Source organism: Candoia aspera, chromosome 2, assembly GCF_035149785.1.
Source record: "Candoia aspera isolate rCanAsp1 chromosome 2, rCanAsp1.hap2, whole genome shotgun sequence".
Classification (NCBI taxonomy): Eukaryota; Metazoa; Chordata; class Lepidosauria; order Squamata; family Boidae; genus Candoia; species Candoia aspera.
In genome coordinates this window covers 98,943,490-98,965,569 of record NC_086154.1, presented here as the reverse complement: position 1 = coordinate 98,965,569, position 22,080 = coordinate 98,943,490, and the positions used below count along the sequence as shown (strand labels likewise).

Below are 22,080 nucleotides of genomic sequence, written 5' to 3'. Positions count from 1 at the left end.
TGCCAGGGATTGCAGCTGGTACTCTAATGACTGCACCTTGGATTCCAGAGCCCTGATCCTGTCCTGTGTGACAGGATCGTCCATTCTCGGTGCTGCCGGTTGTGGCCCGATCGGCGGTCCTGCGACTTCCCCCTCGGGTGTCTGGGGGTATTGGAGTCTCCATGTGGTGTGGGATGTTCCTGGCTACGTCCGCGAAAACATCCCACCTGAAGTGTTGTTGACTCCCGCCTTCGTCTTCCCTCAGGGCCCTCCACTCCGTGCTGGGGCTCCAGGCTCCCAACTGGGGTGCAGTGCAGGTGGGGAGGGGGCTCGTGTCCCATCTCGGGAGTGCCGGTTCCAGAAGCGGTCTGGTCACCTCCCTCCCTTGTGTTGAGTCTTTTGCGCCTCTGCTCTGCAGCGCTGACTCCAAGATCGTCCCCGGTTCAGTCATCGCCAGCTGCGTCTCTCGCAAGAAAAAAAAATTTCCTGGTAGAGGCTGGCGAGGTCCGTTCTTGATGACTCTCAGCTTTATGTGAGGAATGCCTAAGCTAAATAAAAGACTCAGACTATAAGCAGAGTTAAGTTCTGGCTTTTATTCAGAATAGAGTGCACACCAGTAGAAAGCTGAGAGTGAGAGAAGCGCGCCAAGAGTAGAGTTAAATAGCTTCGCGCCAATTAGTGCTCCACCCCCACATTCCCCGGGTGTGCCCCACGAGTTCCACAGGGTGACCGGCCATCCATGCTTTGCTAGGTGAGAGGTCGTCCATCCCCAATCGCCTCGGGCATTGCTCCGTCTTTCTTTCTGCGGCGTAATGGCTCGTTACCAGGCGATTAGGCTTCGGAATTCCTCGAAAGCATCCGGACGTGCCCTTCCGATCTTCGCCCCAATCTTCTCCTTGCTAATGGTGTTAATTGCTGATTACCGGGTGATGAGGGCTTGTAGATCTCCTAGACCCATTACTGTCTTTGTCCTGTTTTATCGCCCATCCCTCTCCAGTCATTAGTACGCCTCCGTGCTTTGTCATGCGAGCCGTTGCGATGTCGCCAACATCGCACCAGCGATCATGACAGAGACTCTGAAACCTTTGATGGACTCTGGTTTTGTTTTTTTCCACCCCTGACCTGGATGGACATCTCAGCTCCTTCCCTTTTGAACCTCCCAAAATGGAATTTCCTGATAGATTTCTCATTGACTAGATAAGCCTGTTATTTTTCACTTTAACTGTGCTCTGCTGACTACTTTCACTGATACTCATACATTAACCTAATAATGATCTGTAGCTTAAAATGGCTTAAGATATTGAATACATAGAACTAAATTAACATTATTCTGAGAATTTGAATTTTATTATGGTTGATCACAGAGTCAGCCAGATGTTTAGACTGTATCTGGCATTTTTGTCCACCTATCGAGTCCTTCCCAAGGACCTGGGATAGGCAGATGTAGTTGTTTAATGACATAAAAGGTATCTCAGGATGCAAGCTGTGCAGAATAAAGCTGCCTTTTGCAATTGACGGTTGGTGATTTTGTCGATGCCGATGGTGTTCAAGTGGTGCTCCAGATGTTTTGGGATTGCACCCAAGGCTTCTATTACTATTAGTACTATCTTCGCTTTCTTTTGCCACAGTCATTCTACTTCTATTTACAGGTCTTGGTATTTTGTGATTTTTTCCAGTTCTTTCTCTTCTCTTCTGCTGTCTCCAGGTAATGCAATGTCCACTATCCAGACTTGTCTTTCTTATCAACAACTGTTAAGTCTGGGGTGTTGTGTGGCAGATGCTTGTCTGTTTGAATTCTAAAATCCCAGAGCATTTTAGCTATTGAACTATTACTATTATTTTGGCCTTTGAGTCAGTGTTGATTCCTGGCAACTGCCTGGACTAGTCCCTGCAGTTTTCATGGCAAGGTTTTTCAGAAGTGGCTTTCTCCTTGCCTCCTTCCTGGGGCTGAGAGAGAGTGACTGGCCCAAAGTCACCCAGCTGGCTTCATGCCTAAGGCGGGACTAGAAACTCCCGGTTTCTAGCCTGATGCCTTAACCACTACACCAAACAATTTAATCTTAATTTTTTTAATGTTATGATGCTTGTACATCTCTTATCTATTTGCTCTGGCTTTTCTTATTCTTCCCTTCTACTTCTGCTTCATCTTTTACACACACACACAGAATTTTCTCACATTCACTACAAGGAAAAGAATGGCCACTTTCTAGGGCACTTGACTGAATTTAAAATTAACCAGGAAATGTTAGAAATGATTGTGCCACAGAACTTAGTTTAGCAGCCTAGAAACCAATTATGGTATAGACTGTCCTTTGAGATGAATGACATGGGATTCAGATGTGATTATTTTCCAAGCACATTTAATAAAGAGATTTACTGCTGAATTACAAGATTTTATATTTCTGTGTTCTCCTAAAATCTTAAAAATGATCAGAAGAAGTCATAATTCACATAAGTTTTTTCCCCATTTACTGTCGAATGCATACATTGCGGAGGAATGCCAATAGGAGAGAAAAAGGATTTCTTCAGATGTGAACTCAATGTTTACTCTCCCCCCCCCCCATTTCTTGTTGCAGTGTGCTTCATCTTATTTGGAAAATTTCAAAAGACAAATGTTGGAAAAGAAAATAAGTAAACTACTCATTAGCTTACTTTTAACTAATCTGGGTTTGCAGTGGGAAGTTAAAACTGGATATGTCTTTCTTTATCGTATTTTTATTGTTTGCTGGCTGACCCACCCAGTTTTCCCCTCCTCGTGCAAAGACATGGAGGAGGGATAGAACAGGGTCCACCAAAGTTTTACGTCAGCCGCGGAGGTGCGGGACGTTTCTCCTGCGAGCTCCGCGTTCCGTCGATGATTGATTCCTCCTGGTCTTCAGCGAGGAACCTCTTCCGCCCGCCCGCCGCTTGCGCTCGGTTGCGGGAGGCGTCCTCGGGAGCTAATTAAAGCCGCCCTTCGCGCCGCTCTTCCTTAAGTTCAGCCGTCGGAGCCTCAGAGCCTCTTGGAAAAGTCCTGGCGTGCTGTGACTGGGCGGACGATGCCATGGCAAGATCCCAGCGGAGACAAGCAGGGGCGGCGGGGAGAGAATCCGCGGTCCTGGAAAATACGCTTCCAAGCCTAACTTCGGTGGCGGCGGCAAGCAGGGAAGCACCAGAAACGGCAGGGAAGGGGGCCTTTGCTGACCAGGTCCCGAACCGTAAAAAGAGACGCAGCCTTCCTGTCCTACTTTTGGCAGCCGGCTGCATTACTGGTGGAACTAGACGTATCGCGCACCCCTTCCACTAAGAAGAGATCGAACCTCCCTGGCTGTCGAGAGAGGAGGGGGCTGTGTGCCTCGGCCCCTTCCCGCCTCGTCCTGCTCGCTTTCAGAGACGTTGCTGAAGCTGAGACTCTCGCAGCCACCCATTGCTTGGAAGCAGGACTGCTCGGCTGCGGCCGACGCCTCCGGACACCAGCCCTTTGCTGCCCTTCCGTATGGCTGCAGAGCGTCTGCCTTCCGAGGCCACCTGGGCCAGCTGGCTGGACGAGCCCACCCCAGCCTGGCAGGGTGACCCCGTCAGCGCCAGGCCCAGCACAGGCGCCTTCGAACTTGGGATGCAGTTCTGGATCTTCAACCGCAGCGGAGAGGAGACCTCACCCCCGTTTCTGACCGATGCTTGGCTCGTGCCGGTCTTTTACGCCCTCATCATGCTGCTGGGCCTGGTGGGGAACGCCCTTGTCATCTATGTCATCAGCAAACACCGCCAGATGCGCACAGCCACGAACTTCTACATTGGTGAGTGAGCCGTCCATCTCCCGTGGCCCCGCTCAGTAGTAACAGGGCTCACCTGGAATCCAAGCTTGTTCCAAGGCAGCGGAGTTTTTATCAGTTACCATACTTTCTTTGGTGTACTGTAAATTGAGGGGCCAAAAGGCAGGGCCGCAGCTAGGGTCTGTGTCCTTCGGGGCAAACATGGATTCCATGCCCATTTTGGTGCCCCCCAGTGCTCATTTTGGCACCCACCCCCAGTGTGGCGCCCGGGGCAGATGCCCCGCTTGCCTCCCCCAGTTGTGGCCCTGCCAAAAGGTTCTTCAAGCACTTCTGTTTGATGTTCTTCTGCCCCAGCTTGTAATCCTGATCATGGTTTTAGACCTAGGCTCTCACTCTGTCCAGTCGGTTCCATCAACTTCCATCAAGATTATTTAAACAAACATTTAAGACCACAGGAGTTCCCACTGATAACACCAGTTGCTCGTAACATTATGATGCAAAAGTAACATGATAGTGAGTTTCTTGCCATTTCTAGCACATTAAATTTATTTGTAATAATTGAAGATAGGAATTATGTTGCTTGCCACTTGCTCTGAGTTGTAAATAAAATATTTTTAAAGACTAGCTTTGATTACATTTGTGATTTCACAGACAAGTGGTTAAAATACTTTCTTTTTAAAAAAAATACATTCACTGATCCTTACTGCATTTCCAGATTACAGTGATGTGTTGCTCTTTAAGTTCTTCAGCAACTGTCAAGTAAAAATCCACAATTTGTTACAAGTTTCAAGGAATAATCTTCAAAGTATATATTGTTTACCAGTCAGAAATTAATATAAACCCAGTATGTTGCTCAATGCATTTTTCAGGTTTTATCATACAAATTTCTTCCTCACCATATTAAGATGATGAACATGCCAAAGCTATTCACAATGTGATCAGAGGGGCTAGATAAACAAAATCCCTACCCTCAAGCTCTGGTACATCATATGGCACACCTCACTCATTGGGAAACTTGTGGCCTTCCAGGTGTTGCTGTGCTACAACTCCCAGCATCCATTACTATTTGCCACAGTGGCTGGTGCTGATGGGGGTAAAAGTCCAGTGGTCCTCAGAGAGCCATAGGTTCCTCATCCTTGGTTTAGACTATTGGTAGGGTACATAGATGGACAACTATATTAATGTGAAGAGGTGATGTAGTCTGCATCATATCCCTAGCTGATCTGGCATTATTAAGCATGGCTCTATGTAGATAGAGCCAGTTTGGCCTAGTGGTTAAGGTGCTGGGCTAGCAACCATGAGACCATGAGTTCTAGTCCCGCCTTAGGCATGAAAGCCGGCTGGGTGACCCTGGGCCAGTCCCTCTCTCTCAGCCCAACCCACCTCACAGGGTTGTTGTTGTGGGAAAAATAGGAGGGGGAAGGAATATTAGGTATGTTCACTGCCTTGAGTTATTTATAAAAAATAATAAAGGCAGGATAAAAATAGATAAATAAAAAATAAATATTTTTACGCTATGAAAAAGGTATGCACATTTAGTCTGGACAAAAGCTGTGTGCTTCCTTTTTCAGAGTTAATCTCCAGTCCACTTTCCATGACTATCAGAACCTTCGGATATATAATTTGCCCTATTTATGTAATCATTCTCTAAAATTAGGAGTTGAATTCAGCTGAACTTCATCAAACATTCCCCTAACTTTTGTGTTGCATTGTATTGCATACAATGACAGCTGTAGGAATTAGTAGCGTAATACCACTGTATAGTATTTTGGGGCTCTTGCCCACAGTTCACTTAAAGTGCAGTCCACTGGTCCTTCAGTGGGTAAAATACTATAATGGCATAAATTTTGCTGCTCCTGTTGCTGCTCACTCATGGATTCTGCTAAGTGTTTTTGTCCTCATTTACTGTGAAAAGGGCAACTTAAGGAAAAAGATTGGCTGATTCACCCCAGCTTTCTTCCCTCCCCTCTCAATAAATATTCCAGCCAGTGGGAAAACACCTACCACCAATCATTCTGGGTTGAGGGCTGAGTCTGGGAATCAGGTGAGCTTCGACAGGTTTAACTGTCTGTCAAAGTCACTCCAGACTTCTGGAATATTAAAGGCACTGTTGACTACAAAAGGTGGACTGAAGTGCCCCATTTCAACATCCAGTGAAGAACATGAAACAGCAGTGATGGAACTCAGGAGGAGGGATGTCCTGATACATGTGATCTCTATAGCAGTTACTCTCTTTCGTGCCAGAGAAATGTGAGTCCTTTGAGTTAGACAGAAACTTTAAGACTTGAATCAGGGAAGGAGGCTGACGTTACTTGCCTCAGCTAGCCTGATGCCAAAGCTGACCTCAACTTCGTATCTTTCACAGCAAATCTGGCTACCACTGACATCATATTCTTAGTGTGCTGTGTGCCCTTCACTGCCACTCTCTATCCCCTGCCCAGCTGGGTGTTTGGCGACTTTATGTGCAAATTTGTCAACTATTTACAGCAGGTGAGTTTGAATGGTAGAAAAACCTCTATCTATAATTTTACTTTACTTCCAACAAGTACAATTGATGCTATGCAAGCGGATGTATTTTAATGTCTATGTGGTGCCATATACATAGCTGTATGCTAGGACTGACAACCCTCAGGCAGTTTACATCTTCCCGCCATTCCTTTCTCAGTTATTACAGATCTGTGGGGGCTATAAGCTATTCACAGTGTATGTGAATAGTGCTGTTCTTGCCTTAAAGAGGAGAAGGAGGTGCACGAACAGCTGAAAAGTGCATTTAGATGTCAGTGTCTTCACCAAGTGCTATTGTCTTCTCACCAGGTGACCGTCCAGGCCACCTGCATTACTCTGATGGCTCTGAGTGTGGACCGCTGCTATGCTACACTGTACCCGCTGCAATCATTGCGTTATCGAACCCCCCAGGTAGCCATGGCTGTCAGCTTTGCAATTTGGATTGGTGAGTGGGGCTTGCAAAATCTACAAGCATTTATACCTCCGGAAAAAGAAAAGGTTATGTAGCTTGAGATGGAAGGGAGAGCAAACCTGTGTCCGACACATCCAGGCTCATCTTCTTAGGATTAGCTTTATAACCAGACACCTAATCAAATACTGATTACTCTCTGGAGCTGCTTAATTAATTAAGCAGTGGGGTCAGAGAGAAAGGACGTGACAATTACTTTAAAATATGCATGTGTATAAAATAAGCAGAATGAATAAAAATGAAGATGACTCAAGTGTCCTAACTTTTGAACCCATTATTTCAGCTCAGGCCATTTATCTTCCAGTGTCACTGGGAGTCGGGCTGCATATAAATTTAATAAATCATCATCATCATCAACGACCAAAGTTCTCTCTTGTTAAGTTGATGTCAGAATCCAGGACATATCTTCCCCTGACCTGCCTACTACATTTCCTGTAGATCAAGGGTCCCCAAACTCTTCAGTTCATCAACCCCTTCATGAAATTTCAGATTGTTCATTGACCCCCAAACATTTATTATATAAAATAATTTAATAAATACTACTTTAGCAGTACTAGGAATAACAACAATAACATCCCTTGGATAGTCCCATCAACCCTTGGGGGTCAATATTGACCACTTTGGGGAACCCTGCTGTAGATTGACAAGTGACTTCTGTAACAATATATTACAGCATGGAATACTGTCATCCAGGAGAAGGATTCTGTCACCATTTACCTTTCCCTTCCAACAGTCAACCAGTATTTCATGGCTAATCAGCCTACCCAGTCCTCCCTGCACTGCTTAGCATTCCTTCTTTCTAGAATTTGTCTGATCAATTAATATCTCTTGGGTTGGGAAGACTCTGTTTTGGCTCACATTAAAAAGTCTGGAAAGATTTGATGATCTGCCTCACTCATGCAATATGAACATTAGGCTTCATTTGGTTTTCTTTTATTGCTCCTTGATGACCATTTTCACTCAGCTTTGCCTTTGATTTCTGCAAATGACAAGGTGGACATTGTTGCATGGATGATCATGCAGCAGTTGAGTTTTTATTCTGTTTCTTTGCTGAATGGTTTTCCCTGTGCTCCAAAATAAAGGTTTTACTGTTGCATTTGTACTCTTTTTACTTTGCTCCAAAAAATACAGCTTATTTTTTAAATTCATTTGAAAAATGTAAAGCTAGTTATTTCTTGCCATATTTTAGTAACTTTTTGCAGGCTATTTCTGTCTTCAGGTTATTTATTTGAATAAAACTACTGTAGTTACATTTTAAATAACAAGGTATAATAGACTACTGACTACTAATTATCTGATGGAGGAAAAAATAAAAAGAAAAATTGGGATAAAGACAAATGTTCTAGTCTTGAAGTGTTTTATGCTTCTCAACATTGACCTTGTAGTAGTAGAGTTTGCTTGAACTTGCAGATAAAAGCAAGCTTGAAAATAATCTTTGATAACCATTATCTTCGGATTGTTTAAACTTCAAATTGTCAACTCTCGTTACAAAACTATACATTCTAAAAGACAGATTATTGAACTTGGTCATATTTCAGTTTCTTCTCTTTTGATCCCTCTGTCTCTGGTCTAGGTTTATAAATACTTTGAACACCACTTTCAAAAATATTTTTCCTTACCTCTATTATATATTATATGAGAGCCAGTTTGGTGTAGTGGTTAAGGCACCAGGCCAGAAACTGGGAGACCGTGAGTTCCAGTCCCACCTTGGGCACAAAGCTAGCTGGGTGACCTTCGGCCAGTCTCTCTCTTAGCCCTAGGAAAATGGTAATGGCAAACTACTTCTTAAATCTTATCAAGAAAACTGCAGGGACTAGTTTTTACCTCTATTAGTAAATCAGCATCCATACTCATCCATCCATCCATCCGTCCATCCACTGTTCTTCCCAAGAGATAGGATCCTTGCCCTGGTTTTCCTCAACTCCCTGGAGAGCTTGTTTTCTAAATGCTCACCGAACATTTTAACACACTGGAAAAACAGGATCGGAAAATTTATATACATACATACATATTTATGTTTATATATATATATGTTTATGTTTATGTTTATGTTTATATATATATATATATATATATATAAAAATTTAGTCACTGCCCATCTCACTCAAAGAGCGACTCTCTCTCCCAGAATCTTGGGAAAAGTCTTCATGGATAGAGGTGATCTTCCTCTGCAGTCAATCACTATGTGATGGACATCAGGAATGGTCAAGGAGGCAAGGCAGAGCTTGCACAAGAGTCCCCATTCTCTGCCTTTGCACATACAAGGAGAGTTACAAAATAGACTTGCAGAGGTGTGTTATTGTGAGAAAAATATAATTTGATTTGCAGATGCAGAGCTGATAAAAAATACCTATTGAAATCAGATTATAAGTGCCCAGCTTTATTATGCAAGAGAAAATATAATCTATAGTTTGATCTTCATATGTTTTGTGGGATATAGACATGAATCACTTGTTAGTTACGAGATAATTAGAATTTTACAGAGCTCAAGAAAGCCTATTTCAAACTATGGTAGGTGAGAAGATGCATTAAGCAAGAATGCATAGCTTCTGGGATGACTATTCTAATATTCAAAGCCTCATTACTTCAAAGGACTCTGCGTTCTGTCTCCTTGACCTCCAGGTTCCTTCATTCTCTCATTACCCATGGCTATGTATCATCGTACTGAAAATGGCTACTGGTACGGTTTACGAACCTACTGCATTGAAGCTTTCACAAGCAAGAGCCAGGAGCGTAGTTTTATCCTCTACACTTTCCTGGGTGTTTATCTACTGCCTCTGCTCACTATTTGCTTCTGCTACTCCATCATGCTCAAACGCATTGGACGTCCTGCAGTTGAACCAGTGGACCATGATTACCAGGTAGGAGAGCGGGGAGAAACTTGCAGGTCACTATGCTTCTATTGTTAGATTTGTATAGATCCTGCAGTCTTCTGCATGCACAAAAATGAAGTCTCAGTTCAGGTAATTTAAGCAAACGATATCAAATGTAAAAAAACAACAACAACTGAAAGAAAAGTTAAGAACCTGTTCTCTCCCATACATTGCTTAGGTATAGCCAGAATAAATTTCATGCAGTTGCCAAAGGGTGTAATATGGTTTGGTGAGGGTTAAAATCACTTTCTTTGTTTATACAGTATAATACGCTAATTAAGCTACTTTCAGCATAATTAACCTTAAAGTCATCTAGGAGCTTGAGGAATCCTAAACAGATTTGTTGTGGCTTATAAATGCATAATAAATCATGCTTTACTATTTGGTGTTCATTTATAATAACAAATATATTGATTTTAATTAATAATAAAATAATATTGAATCGAATATAACATTTATCTTTCTTATACAATTTTATATTTAAAATACCTGGCAAAACATGCATAGTTTTGTACGTTCCTATATTTCTGAAGCCTTATTTGAAAATGTATAAGGTTCTTTGGACTTGCATACAAAGTTTGGGTTCATCAATTCTCATTTTGTCATCTTCAACTGTTTATATAATATCCTTTGCCAAAAAATGGAATTCCTATGTGTTCTGAATTTTTTCACATTGCCTGCCAATTATGCAGTCAAAAAAATTAAGGTATGCTTACTTTGTATTATTCCCAGTCATTTTCCCCCAAGAAATTACTATTGTCATTATTTTGTAATGAGTGGGGAAATGGAAGAAAGGAAGAATGTAAGATGACTAACTAGTAGAGGGATTGTCAATGTAGAGTCCAACAAATAATTCCCCCCACCCCCGAAAAAAAAAAGGTAGCCAGGTTGGTGTAGAGGTTAGAGATGCTGGATTATAAGCCAGGAGACCATGAATTTTAGTCCTGCTTTAGAGTCACAAAAGCCAGCTGGGTGACTCTGGGCCAGTCACTCTCTGTCAGCCCTAACAAAAAGGTACTGGCAAGCCACTTCCAAAAATGTTGTTGTGAGACTACATAGACTTGTTCCTGCATCGCCAGGCGTCTGCGTTGACCTGATGGACCATACCCTGACACGTGCAGAAGTATTGAAGTATCCCTAAAAGGCCTGCTGGGCCCCTTGCATTTCACTGAGATTCCACCACTTGCCTCCCATTATTCATTAGTGAACCCCTCTCCAAGATACATCTTCCAGAAACTTGGGATATTTTCTTTTTTAAAGATGAAAGCTGAGATTCACAGTTTGCTATTTTTTTCACTAGGTACCCACTTTTATGACTGTCTCAAATTGCAGTTGTGTTCCTCCTGAATCTGAAACCAGTAGGCTGTTTTTCCTGCTAAACAGGCTGTTGCTCTTGTTGCTCAACTAGCATGCTCTCCATAAACATTGTTCATGTGTTTTCTGTTCATTTCCAGCAAGTGCAACATCTCTCTGAGCGCTCAGCTGCCATGCGAGCTAAGATTTCCAAGATGGTTGTAGTGATCGTACTCCTTTTTGCCATTTGCTGGGGTCCTATCCAGTTCTACCTGCTTTTTCAGGGCTTCTATCTCCATTTCCAGGTGAACTATGAGACCTATAAGATTAAGACATGGGCTAACTGCATGTCTTACGCTAACTCTTCCCTCAACCCGATTGTTTATGCCTTCATGGGAGACAGTTTCCGCAAATCCTTCAAGAAGGCGTTCCCCTTCTTCTTCCGCCAGCGTGTACGGGACAGTGGTATGCCTTCAGGCTCCCATAATGCGGAGATGAAATTTGTTACTGAAGAGACCTAACTTCTGTGATGATGAAGAACTTGCCTTGTTTCCTTCCCAAGAAAGGAAGTTCAGACTGACATGTTAAAATAAGATGGTTATTGACTAAGGCAAAAATGGAAGGTAATTACTTCTGCACCACCTGCACAAAGCAGAATTTTCTGGACTCTAAGCCAGATAAATCCCATAATGGTAAGAACTAGGGATTCCATACTATTCATGGTGGATTTTAATTTTAAGTGCTTCAGGAACCTGCAGTGCTGCATTAAGCTTCAATGCTGACAGAAGCAAGCCTACTGTTTTGTATTTATGGTAATCTTTAGAATATTGGTTCTGTGCATGGCATGGTCACTTGGATTTATCCAGTCTCTGGGTGTAAAATGTGAAAATAAACTTTTTGAAACTGATTTTTTCCCCCTGAGGTTTATTTAGATTCAAAAGTTTTTTTTTTTAAATAACAGATCAAGATAATTCAAGACACATCCAACAGCAGTTAAGATGCATCCCTATTTAACCCACCCACACAGTGCTAATATTTAAACTCTGCTAGTGCCATATTATTATTATTTCCTATCTTTCCTCCAACAGAGTTCAGGGCAGCAGAGGGCTCCTCATGTGACATATAATGCCAAAACAAACTATGTGATCAAAAAAGATGATGGCCTGATTCAACCAACATGCTAACACTTGACTAGGCTGTCTAACTACACTGAACCACAAGCTTCCTCATCTCATCTCAGTCTGGAATGGAGATGGGGCTGATTCTTGGGGTGTAAGGGCAAACACACACCTGGCTGCTGCAGCGGCATTTCCCACATAATGCCCAAAAGGTATTGTCTGAAGTACTTGTTATACGGCCTTCTTATAAACAAGAGTTTTCTGCTCTTTGAAACAGCGTTAGACCAGTGTTTAACAAACAGGAACAGCACTCTCTTTATAGTGCAGTGTGCCTTGGGAATGTGTATGCCTGTGCACACATGCTGGATGGGGAATTCTGGGAGTTGAAGTCCACACATCTTAAAGTTGTGGAGGTTGAGAAACACTGGTATACACTTCCACTCAAGTTGCTGGAACTTGTGACTTGAGCAAGCTCCTTGACAGAAGTAGTAGTTGTGGGGAAGACAAGGGTAAACAATTTCTGCCCCTCTCCACAGACGTCAATCTACAATGTAGTAATCTCTCCTTTCAGCTTGCCTCCCCATGACTCACATTTTGTGATCTCAGCAGTCACCCTTTGCTAGGCATACTGTGTTTTTGAACAAAGTGATAGTAACTTGCAAGACAATTTTCACTTCCCCACTTTTTCTATTTATTGGTTGAGAATTTATGTTTCCTTGAGTGACTGTTTTTAAAGGTCACCCTTTCTTGAAGTTTATCATTTAGGATGTATTCATACACAAACATTCAATTGTTTCAGATTCCCTTGCTTTATGAAATACAGAACATTTCAATCTGATGGGAATTGCTCAATCGGCAAAAGGAGAAATACAAAACAAACCTCCCCAGTAAGAATAATCAAAATTCAATCCCTTCCTGCTCTATTCACAGAGACTTATTTCCAAGAATGAGTTAGCAGGATGGTAGCCCCACATTCTTGCGGACATGGTAATAAATGTAGAGGAAAGGAAGATGTACTGTAGCCTTCATGATGGAGTCACCTGGATTTTTCAACAACTTATAAATGTCTTTTTCTGTGTGATTGCTTACAGCTGCCATACACAGATGAATTATTGTATCTGATTATTTTAGATAATGGGCAAGGCTTTTTTCATTTATGTAACATTTACTAGGCAGACCCATCCACCCAGCAGATCAGCGGTCTTGGCACAGGAAAGATGAAGCTATCAGTAAAGAATCCTCTAACCTCTTTAACCAACCTCCCTTCCTTATGTGATCTTCTTTATTCTCTTTTAAACATGGGTTTAGCACTATTCCAGAATAGCGCTACTCTGATAGTTGGACTTTTTTTTAATGCAGCCATGCAAAACCAGAGCAAGTTTTGACAGATGGCTAAACTTGCTGGTCTAAACTTCTAGCTAAATTCTTCTCCTCTCTTCAACTCTCCAGCCCCAGCCCCCATTAAGGAGAGTGATTGGTAGATGTTTTCCTATGGACTGATGGTGGGGTGAATGGGACAAAGTCAGAGGAATTCACCTATTGCTTTCCTTAACTAGGTAAAGGTAAAGGTTTCCCTTGACATTAAGTCCAGTCGTGTCCGACTCTAGGGGGCGGTGCTCATCTCCTTTGAACTCCGTTTCAAAGCCGAAGAGCCGGCGTTTGTCCGTAGACACTTCCGTGGTCATGTGGCCAGCATGACTACACGGAACACCGTTATCTGCCCGCCGAAGCGGTACCTATTAATCTACTCACATTTGCATGTTTTTGAACTGCTAGGTTGGCAGGAGCTGGGACTAGCAATGGGAGCTCACCCCGTCACGCGGATTCGAACCGCTGACCTTCCGATCGGCAAGCTCAGCAGCTCAGCGGTTTAACCCGCAGCGCCACCGCATCCCTTTCCTTAACTAGTCCTGCATTAAATCACACTTGCTGACCTCATTACTGGAGAATAAAATTGCCATCAAGGCAGAGCAACCTATGTCAGGATGCTTTTCCGCTGATTCAAGGACTGGAAGAATGCCCATTAACACAGCCCTCTGGCTGTGTCTTATGCCACAATTTGATACTCAAGCATTTATAGCACTGTGCTATGGAATCAAAATGGGTTGTATTGTTCATGTCACTTCAAAAGCAGGCTTGTATTTTCTTTTAGTTTGGTACCAGGGGTCAGAGTTATTTATTTATATTTCAAATTTCATCACTGCCCATCTCACTCAAAGAGTGACTCTGGGTGGTTTAGGAATGGGAAGCAGCAAAAATGTAGCTACATAGTCCAAGGTCTAGTATCAGCTACCTACAAAAATATTCAGTAAGACAGTCCAGAAATCAAAAGCCAGATCAGTCCCCATTGAGACTGAGAGAGTAAAGATGAAACACTGAAGGAATAATCAAGGCAATAACGGGCCATATACCAGGGAAGTCGTACTTGGCTAGAGTTCAAGTTTAGGCATGCCAGACTATTCTTGAGTTGATCTTCAGTTCTTTGCAAGATGCCTTCCAACCTTCCCATATTCAGCTTGGTATCGCTGTCATTTACATGGCTGAGAGTGTAGGGGAATTTGCTAACCCCAAAAATCCCCCAGCAGCTGCCGAGTTGCTTTATTTAGTTCTGTGCTACAGGGTGTTCCCTTAAAAGAGAAGACAAATGTTTGCAGCAAGCATTTTAACAAATTGGTTACAGACATCAACTTCCTGCATATCGTATTAGGAACAAACAATGCTTGATTTAGAAAAACAATAGCCTTGCTCTTGACCACATACAGTGTATCTGCCTTGCTTCTTTCCCTAGGAATTGCACAAAAACAGCTTATTTCTACTCTCATATAGCCTATGTGTATTGTTTATTCCCCTCCTTGCCGGTACTTCCTAGGACCACACTTGAAGACCACACTTCCTAGGACCGCACTAATCTAGACCATTCACATGTAATTTTTTTCTAATAAAGAACTCAAAGGCACAAAGATGGCTCTTTCAACTGTTGTGTCTGGTCTGCTGACCAAAGGAATAGGTTTTCTGCTCTTGCTGAAGTGGAGTTCCCCTAGAACTAACTCTAATGGGGTGGCAAGAATCTATCTATCTATCTATCTATCTATCTATCTATCTATCTATCTATCTATCTATCTATCTATCTATCTATGTCTATCAAATTTGTCACTGCCCATCTCTCACCCAAGGGACTCTGGCGGTTTACCAGAAGAAAATCAATAAAACAATAAATATACAATAAAATTACAATATACAATATGCACCATGTAAAAACAATTACAACATATATAGGCATATATAAAGTAACTGAGCAACAGTACAAGATCACAGGCATATTTAATCAATGAATAGCCCTGGCCATGAAGAAAAGTGCAACATTAATATTTATGGCACTATTTTTATAAAGCTAAGATCATAAAAGAGATATTTGATGGCTCTGTGAAAGAAATCTCCAGAGTTTCAATAATCCTTTCCTGTCCACACACCAGTCTCACATCAAAACATTCTTCTTGCTAATAGTAGTCAGCAGTCTTGCTGCCCTATTCAGGAACACTGAAGCTCACTAAGTGCACACTATCAGTAAAGTGCACCATAGATACTAAGGGGAAGGCAGAACAGAAGAAGAAAACAAAAGAGTGTCTGTATTGGCCTGATAACTGATCAGACACATACACCACATTTCTTTATGGAAGAGTCAGCCCATCTCTCAAGATTATACCCCTTAGGTGCCATTACTGTGCCTTCATAATTGTTTCTTCAGGAATGCATGCTTTAAAAAAAGATGTTCGGATATTCCCAAATGTGCATACAAAACAAATCACAAATCACAAAACAAGGAAAAAACTGCAGCTTTTCTACCTGCAAATCTGCCCTACTCCCCCAGGGTCAAAGATGAAAATAGGAAAAACTCTTCTCCAGACCACTAAGCCCTGGCTAAGTAGGTGGCAAAAAAGCAGAAAGAAATTCAGCTGTTTTAGCTCTGAGGTTTGCCAGACTTTCTGCTGCTGTACTATGTTATTCTCACAACAGCCCTACAAAGCAGGTTAAGCTAAGAGATGGATACTCTTCTACTGCACCACACCGGCTCTCACTTGTTTTAAGAAGTCACGTGTCTCCCTCTCATTCTGTATCTTTGGGGGAGGGCACATTATACTGTTCCTATATGTGGCTCTCCTTGATCAAAGTCATAGAACTGAACAACAGAACAGGAGGCACCATGATGAGGGCCAAGTTTTCTCTTGTATAAGCCACTTGTGATCATTCTTCAGGAGCACCAATATGTGAGGCTATTATGAATATAAGGGGGGGGGGGAACCTGACAAATATACTTAAAATCTACATCTCCTTATTCTTCCCCAGTTTCAATACATTTAAGAACAAAACTAAACCTTGCTATGAATTGCAGACGTCTGCCCTCTTCCTCCTACTGAGCTCTGAAATGGTGTATCTCCTGATCTCACAGTAGTTCGCCTTTCATTAAATTATCCACCTCTATCACTGGCAGGGCAGATGAGCTGCCATTAGCCAACATGACTGCTGGATTCTACAGTTACTAAGGCTACCAGCAGTGGACAAGGACCAAGAATATGGCCTATCTCTTCAGGTGACTAGGAAACTAGGCCAGGAAGTCCCGTGAAACTGAAAAGCCATATTGACCATTATTGAAACCAATCATGAACATGCTTTCCTACAGCAGGAAGCCTCATCATTTCAGAAGTGAAGGCAATTATCATTTTGTCAAGGTCACAATCCAACTGGTGTTCCTGAAACCATTGAAAACATCCCAGCCATTAGGGAGCTGAGGGCACAAATGTATGTGGTAGAGATGAAAACCAAGTGGAAAATACTTCTATGGGGATGGGATAGAGTGGGGTGAGTTGAGGTAGTGGGCCTTGGCAAATACAGTAGCATTTGGTTGGACACCAAGCTTCAGTAGCAAGAGAAACACTCCTGAAAGCAAACTGGGAAGTGCAAAGGGTTAAAGTTGGAATATTACCTTGTGGAAGATTTTCCTTTGTTATTTACTATTTTTGAACCACTCCTTCCAAATCACTTCTGAATCATGCAAAAGAATACTACCAGCAATCCATGGGTTCAGAACTCACAATGAATCCACAGCAATACCCATTCATTCCAATGAGCCTGAAGGACCAGCTTTTCTTTGAAACAGCAGAGAATACATTTGTTGAGTACAGCAACCCCAAAACAAATTTAAAGAACCACAGTACACTGAGAGAATACACTAGTAAAGGTAAAGGTTTCCCTTGACGTAAAGTCCAGTCGTGTCCGACTCTAGGGGGCGGTGCTCATCTCCGTTTCTAAGCCTTGGAGCCGGCGTTGTCATAGACACTTCCAGGTCATGTGGCCAGCATGACGACTCGGAACGCCGTTACCTTCCCGCCGAAGCGGTACCTATTGATCTACTCACATTTGCATGTTTTCGAACTGCTAGGTGAGCAGGAGCTGGGACGAGCAACGGGAGCTCACCCCGCTGCGCGGTTTCGAACCGCCGACCTTCCGATCGGCAGCTCAGCGGTTTAACCCGCAGCGCCACCGCGTCCCTCTAGAGAATACACTAGCAGTTTAAAAATTCAGATACCGTGCCTATTTTAGAGCAAGAGCTCTTTTTCACTGAAAGGCATCAGAATCAGCTCACTTTCTGAATGTCTAAAGCTTTCTAACCTGAACACCTGTCTCTCTAACTGACAAATACGATAGGAATCAAATCTGCTACCTTCTTTGGTCAGTGTAATTTATACATCTCTCTAACACCAAAGGAGTTTCCCATGGATCAGTCTTGTGTAGGATGTATTGGTCTACTAACACACAGAGTTGCAACACTGGCTGTCTCCCTTGTCTCTAAGTTCCTTTTCCCACCAAACTTTTTTTGCCTACCAGTCAGTTTCAGCCACTTATTTCAACTGTCTCGGTCTTTTCCCCACACCTGCTTATTTTGAATTCTTTCTATGCAATATATCTATACAACATTCACGTAATTGAGTTATTGATTAATAAAAGTTTGCAGAAACTGCCTGTGCAAATTAATCTGCCATTGGGCAAAAACGTTTTGGACACAAGATTTATCACTAGCAATGGGCAAAAAAGGAACAAGAGCTTCTCTTGCAGAACAGCCTGGACTTAGGCCACTGCCAATTTTATGACACCTTTGAGGGCTAACATAGAAGATGTGGTAAATCAAATAATCACCTATTATGAAATCTGTTTCCTCTAACAGAGTAAATGCTCAGTGCAGGATGTACTCCTGACTTTCAGTTATAAGCTGAGGATGGGGACTGGAATGAAGTCTTAATTGACCAGTTCAAAGAGGGACTATTAGATGAAGTATTCATTTCTAAGCTCTTGGAATGGCTGCAGAAGGCTTTTGCTTAAAACAAATTGGATCTCAGACGGGTTTACAATTTGATTTCATAAAAGATGGTCATGAATATTTTGCTCCCTTTGATTCTTGTTATGAGAAGTTTACATTTGCCATTCAGATTCTCCTGTAGGTGTTCAATTTTTCAAAGATTTATAAATCATGCATTCTGTGATTTTTTACAAACTTTTGATTGTGATTTGCTGATTGAGGATCCTGTTCTGCTCACCCATCAGGTTCAAGCAGTTCTTCAACCCCTTCATAACAGTCTTTACACTAAGGTAGAGTGAATTACTTCGATCTGCCTGTGTAGGAGTTTGGGGGATATATACATTATTTTGAAAGGAATTTAGATGGATCCAGCTCAACTGTAAAACATTCTGTCTTGGGAGTTTCTCCTTATTGTCAAAGGGGTATAAAGTTTTTTCTGGGCTTTGCCAATTTTTAACATACATTTATTTCTAATTTTGCTCCACCTGGGATTTCAACACCAAACAAGCCTTTCTTCAACTCAAACAAGCATTCACTTCCTAGCTCTTTATTTGTCATCCATATCCTACTCATCCCTTCATTGTACAGGCTAATGCTTCTAATTTTGTATTTTACAGTCCTTTCCAGAATTTGAGGCATTCTCTTTCCCTGCATATCTTTCCATGCAGCTCCTGCAACCAAAAGAAACTATTGTCAGATGTTTTTAACAAGGAGCCTTTGGCCACCAAGGAACATTTTCAGCTGTCAGGAGCAAAAGCAGAGCAACTGAAGCCAATCAGGACTGTTTTCAAAACATGTTGCAGGGGCCCACCACATCCAAAGGTTGAAAAATGGAAGGCGAGCAGTCCTTTACCATGTAAGGGTAGGAGAAAGATTTGCTGCTAGATCCTGCAGGAGCTGATCTACTTTTACTACAATAAAAGCAATTTACCAGCTTGCCCGTAATTCCTCAACTGCTAGCTCCCGATCCTTCAAGAGGGATCTGTGGTGGTGCCATGGCTGAAGTTCTGGCATCAACACTGGTGCCAATTCCTCAAAGAGATTACAGGAAACTGAAATTATCACAAGAATTTGGAACATTTATACATTTTCCCCAAGCTTATACACAGCTCCAGGTCAGGTGGACATGATTTGATATATAACAATATATTTAATTTAAATCAGATATTCTTTGAAGTCCTTTTTCTATCTCCATGGTTCATGCGTCACTTTTCTTTTACACAGTTTTGTAATCAGTCAGTCACTTTCTGCACTCCAGAAAGGCTGAATTAATGCCAGAATTGAACAATTTTACCCCTTTTCAGTATTTTCCATTCATGTTTCACTTTCCAGTTGAACAGTGAGACAATTTTCTTTCATCGTCTTCTGATTACTAACGTACCTGTTATTCTTTCCAACCTACTTTGCTAGCTGAAATTCCCTTCCAGAGCTGTTTTCCACCTTGTTCTTGCTACCTGCTTGTGCTATTTCAGCTGTTCCTAATTGTCTCTCTCTCATTCTCCATTTTCTGTCCATTTCTCTTTTAATTTTTAGATTATTAAAAAGCAATTTGTGTGGCTGAAACAGTCCCTTATGATTCTTACACCCTTTGGAGATAATTTAAGAAAGCAGAGAACAGGGGTTGAACCCAGCTGGATCCAGGAAAAAAAAAGACTAAGTTTTAGCCATCGGGTTCCTGTTACATTTATTTTATTATGTATTATAGTATTTTATAGTTTTATATTTCTCTTATTTATGTTTTACTGTAAACTGCCCAGAGTCCCTTGTGGGAGATGGGCTGTGATAAATTTGATCAATAAATAAGTTACACATAAGATCACTAAAAAAGGCTACAGATGCATTTTATCTGAGAGTCCTTATAAATACATTCTTACCTGTCATTTTAAATGCATAGAGATTATTATTATATGTTATGGACCTTTTAGCTGAAAGGCTCCTGATATTATATTGTAATAGTATGTTGTATTATTGTTTCAATTTTTATTTTATTTTGTCTATACTGCTTTTAGTTAGAAGCACATAAGAAATAGACTTACTGCTGCTACTATTGCACATGCACATCAGTATGTGAATGGATTATTGGGAGCGCCAATGCAAGTGTTCTTATTGCAGAATAACTGTGCCACAAAACATACCATTGAGTAGAGGGCCATAGAACAGTAAGGCACCAATTGCCTGTATCATGTAGAATCTAGTACACATGGAGTACTAGTAGAGTACTCACTAAGTGTGCAGATATCAACAGTTCACCAGTTCTAAGCTGCATGATTGCAACTCCTTGGGAAAGCCATTCAAACTTTGGTACTAGTAGGTAAGTGGTATACTAAACGCTTTTATCACTAACTTGCAGTTGCTGAGGCCTTTACCATCTGTCTAACTTGTCTATCATTTCTCAGGTACTGAACAGGACATCTTAGTTTAATAGTGTGTCTTGTAACTAGTATGTGTTATATCTACCTGTACATATATATCTTCTGCCTTCAGTGCAACATGGTGTGAGGAGTGCCTAAGACTAAATAAAAGACTCAAACTCTAAAGCAAGTTTAAGTTCTGACTTTTATTCAGAATAGAATGCACACCAGTGGAAAGCTGAGAGTGAGGGAAGCGCGCCAAAAGTTGAATTAAATAGTCTCACGCCAAACAGCGCTCCACCCCCACACTCCCCGGGTGTGCCCCACGAGTTCTCCGGAGTGACAGGCCATCAATACTTGATAGATGAGAGGTCGTCCAGCCCCATTCGCCTCGGGCATTGCCCCGTTTATCCTTTTGCGGAGTAATGGACCATTACCGGGCGATTAGGCTTCGGAATTCCTCGAAAGCACCCGGACGCGCCCTTCCGAACCTCGCCCTGATCATTTCCTTGATACTGGTGTTAATGATCGATTACCGGGCGATGAGAGCTTGTAGATCTCCTAAACCCATTATCTTCTTTGTCTTGTTTATCGCCCGTCCCTCTTCAGTCATTGACAAGCCTCTGAGCTTTGTCATGCGAGCCGTTGCGATGTCGCAAACATTGCAATGGCGATCATGACACATAGCAAGATCATTCCATCAAATTTTATTCTTCACAAATATTTGCATTTGATTTGATCCATTCTTAGGATTCTGATGCCCCACCTTGACTATTCGATCTTGTTCTAGATAGTGGGGATAGCTAAAATAGAACAAAACAATAGATGGATGGACTATTGCTGTATAACAGCCTTGTCTCTGTAGTGCCTACCAGGTATGATGGAATTTCAACTCCTTGAATGCTTAAAAAGTATAATCTTTGGCCATCATAACGGAATTCTGTGAGCTGAAGTTCCAAAACATCTAGAAGATCAGGAAGTTGGCTTCATAATATGATCATAAGATAGCTTTGCAGGCATTTGCTTTAAAAAATAAAAAAATAAGGGCCACCTCATCCTTCCCCAACCCAATACCCTCAGGATATGTAGGATCTGGCCATGCTCAGTGATAAGATTTAATTCAACACATCTGGATAGCAGGAGCATCCACAGGGAGTGGTCAATGACATCAAATGGCAGGTGCAACTGAGGTTATTGAAGCCCCACCCATTTTTAATGTGTCAGATGCATTGGATGCAGACTAAAAAGGGTGGGCTTCGATCACCTGGTCATGCCTGCTATTTTGATGTTGTTGAACCCCTTGTGGATGTTCCTGCTAGAGACTCTCAAGTTAGACAAGCCTGAGCTTTAGAATTCTTCTGCATGTGAAACATCCTGAATTTTAAACA

At 42.0% G+C, this 22,080-nt stretch overlaps 1 protein-coding gene across 1 annotated transcript; it reads left to right on the top strand.

Annotated features, from left to right (window-relative positions):
* The first annotated feature begins 2,706 nt into the window (after positions 1 to 2,706).
* On the top strand, positions 2,707 to 11,774 carry LOC134489708 (G-protein coupled receptor 54-like). Its single transcript, XM_063292540.1, has 5 exons — positions 2,707 to 3,755; positions 6,097 to 6,221; positions 6,546 to 6,681; positions 9,328 to 9,566; positions 11,033 to 11,774. The coding sequence occupies exons 1-5, from the start codon at positions 3,455 to 3,457 to the stop codon at positions 11,390 to 11,392; spliced, it is 1,161 nt and encodes a 386-aa protein (XP_063148610.1). The 5' UTR covers positions 2,707 to 3,454; the 3' UTR covers positions 11,393 to 11,774.
* The last annotated feature ends 10,306 nt before the right edge of the window (positions 11,775 to 22,080 follow it).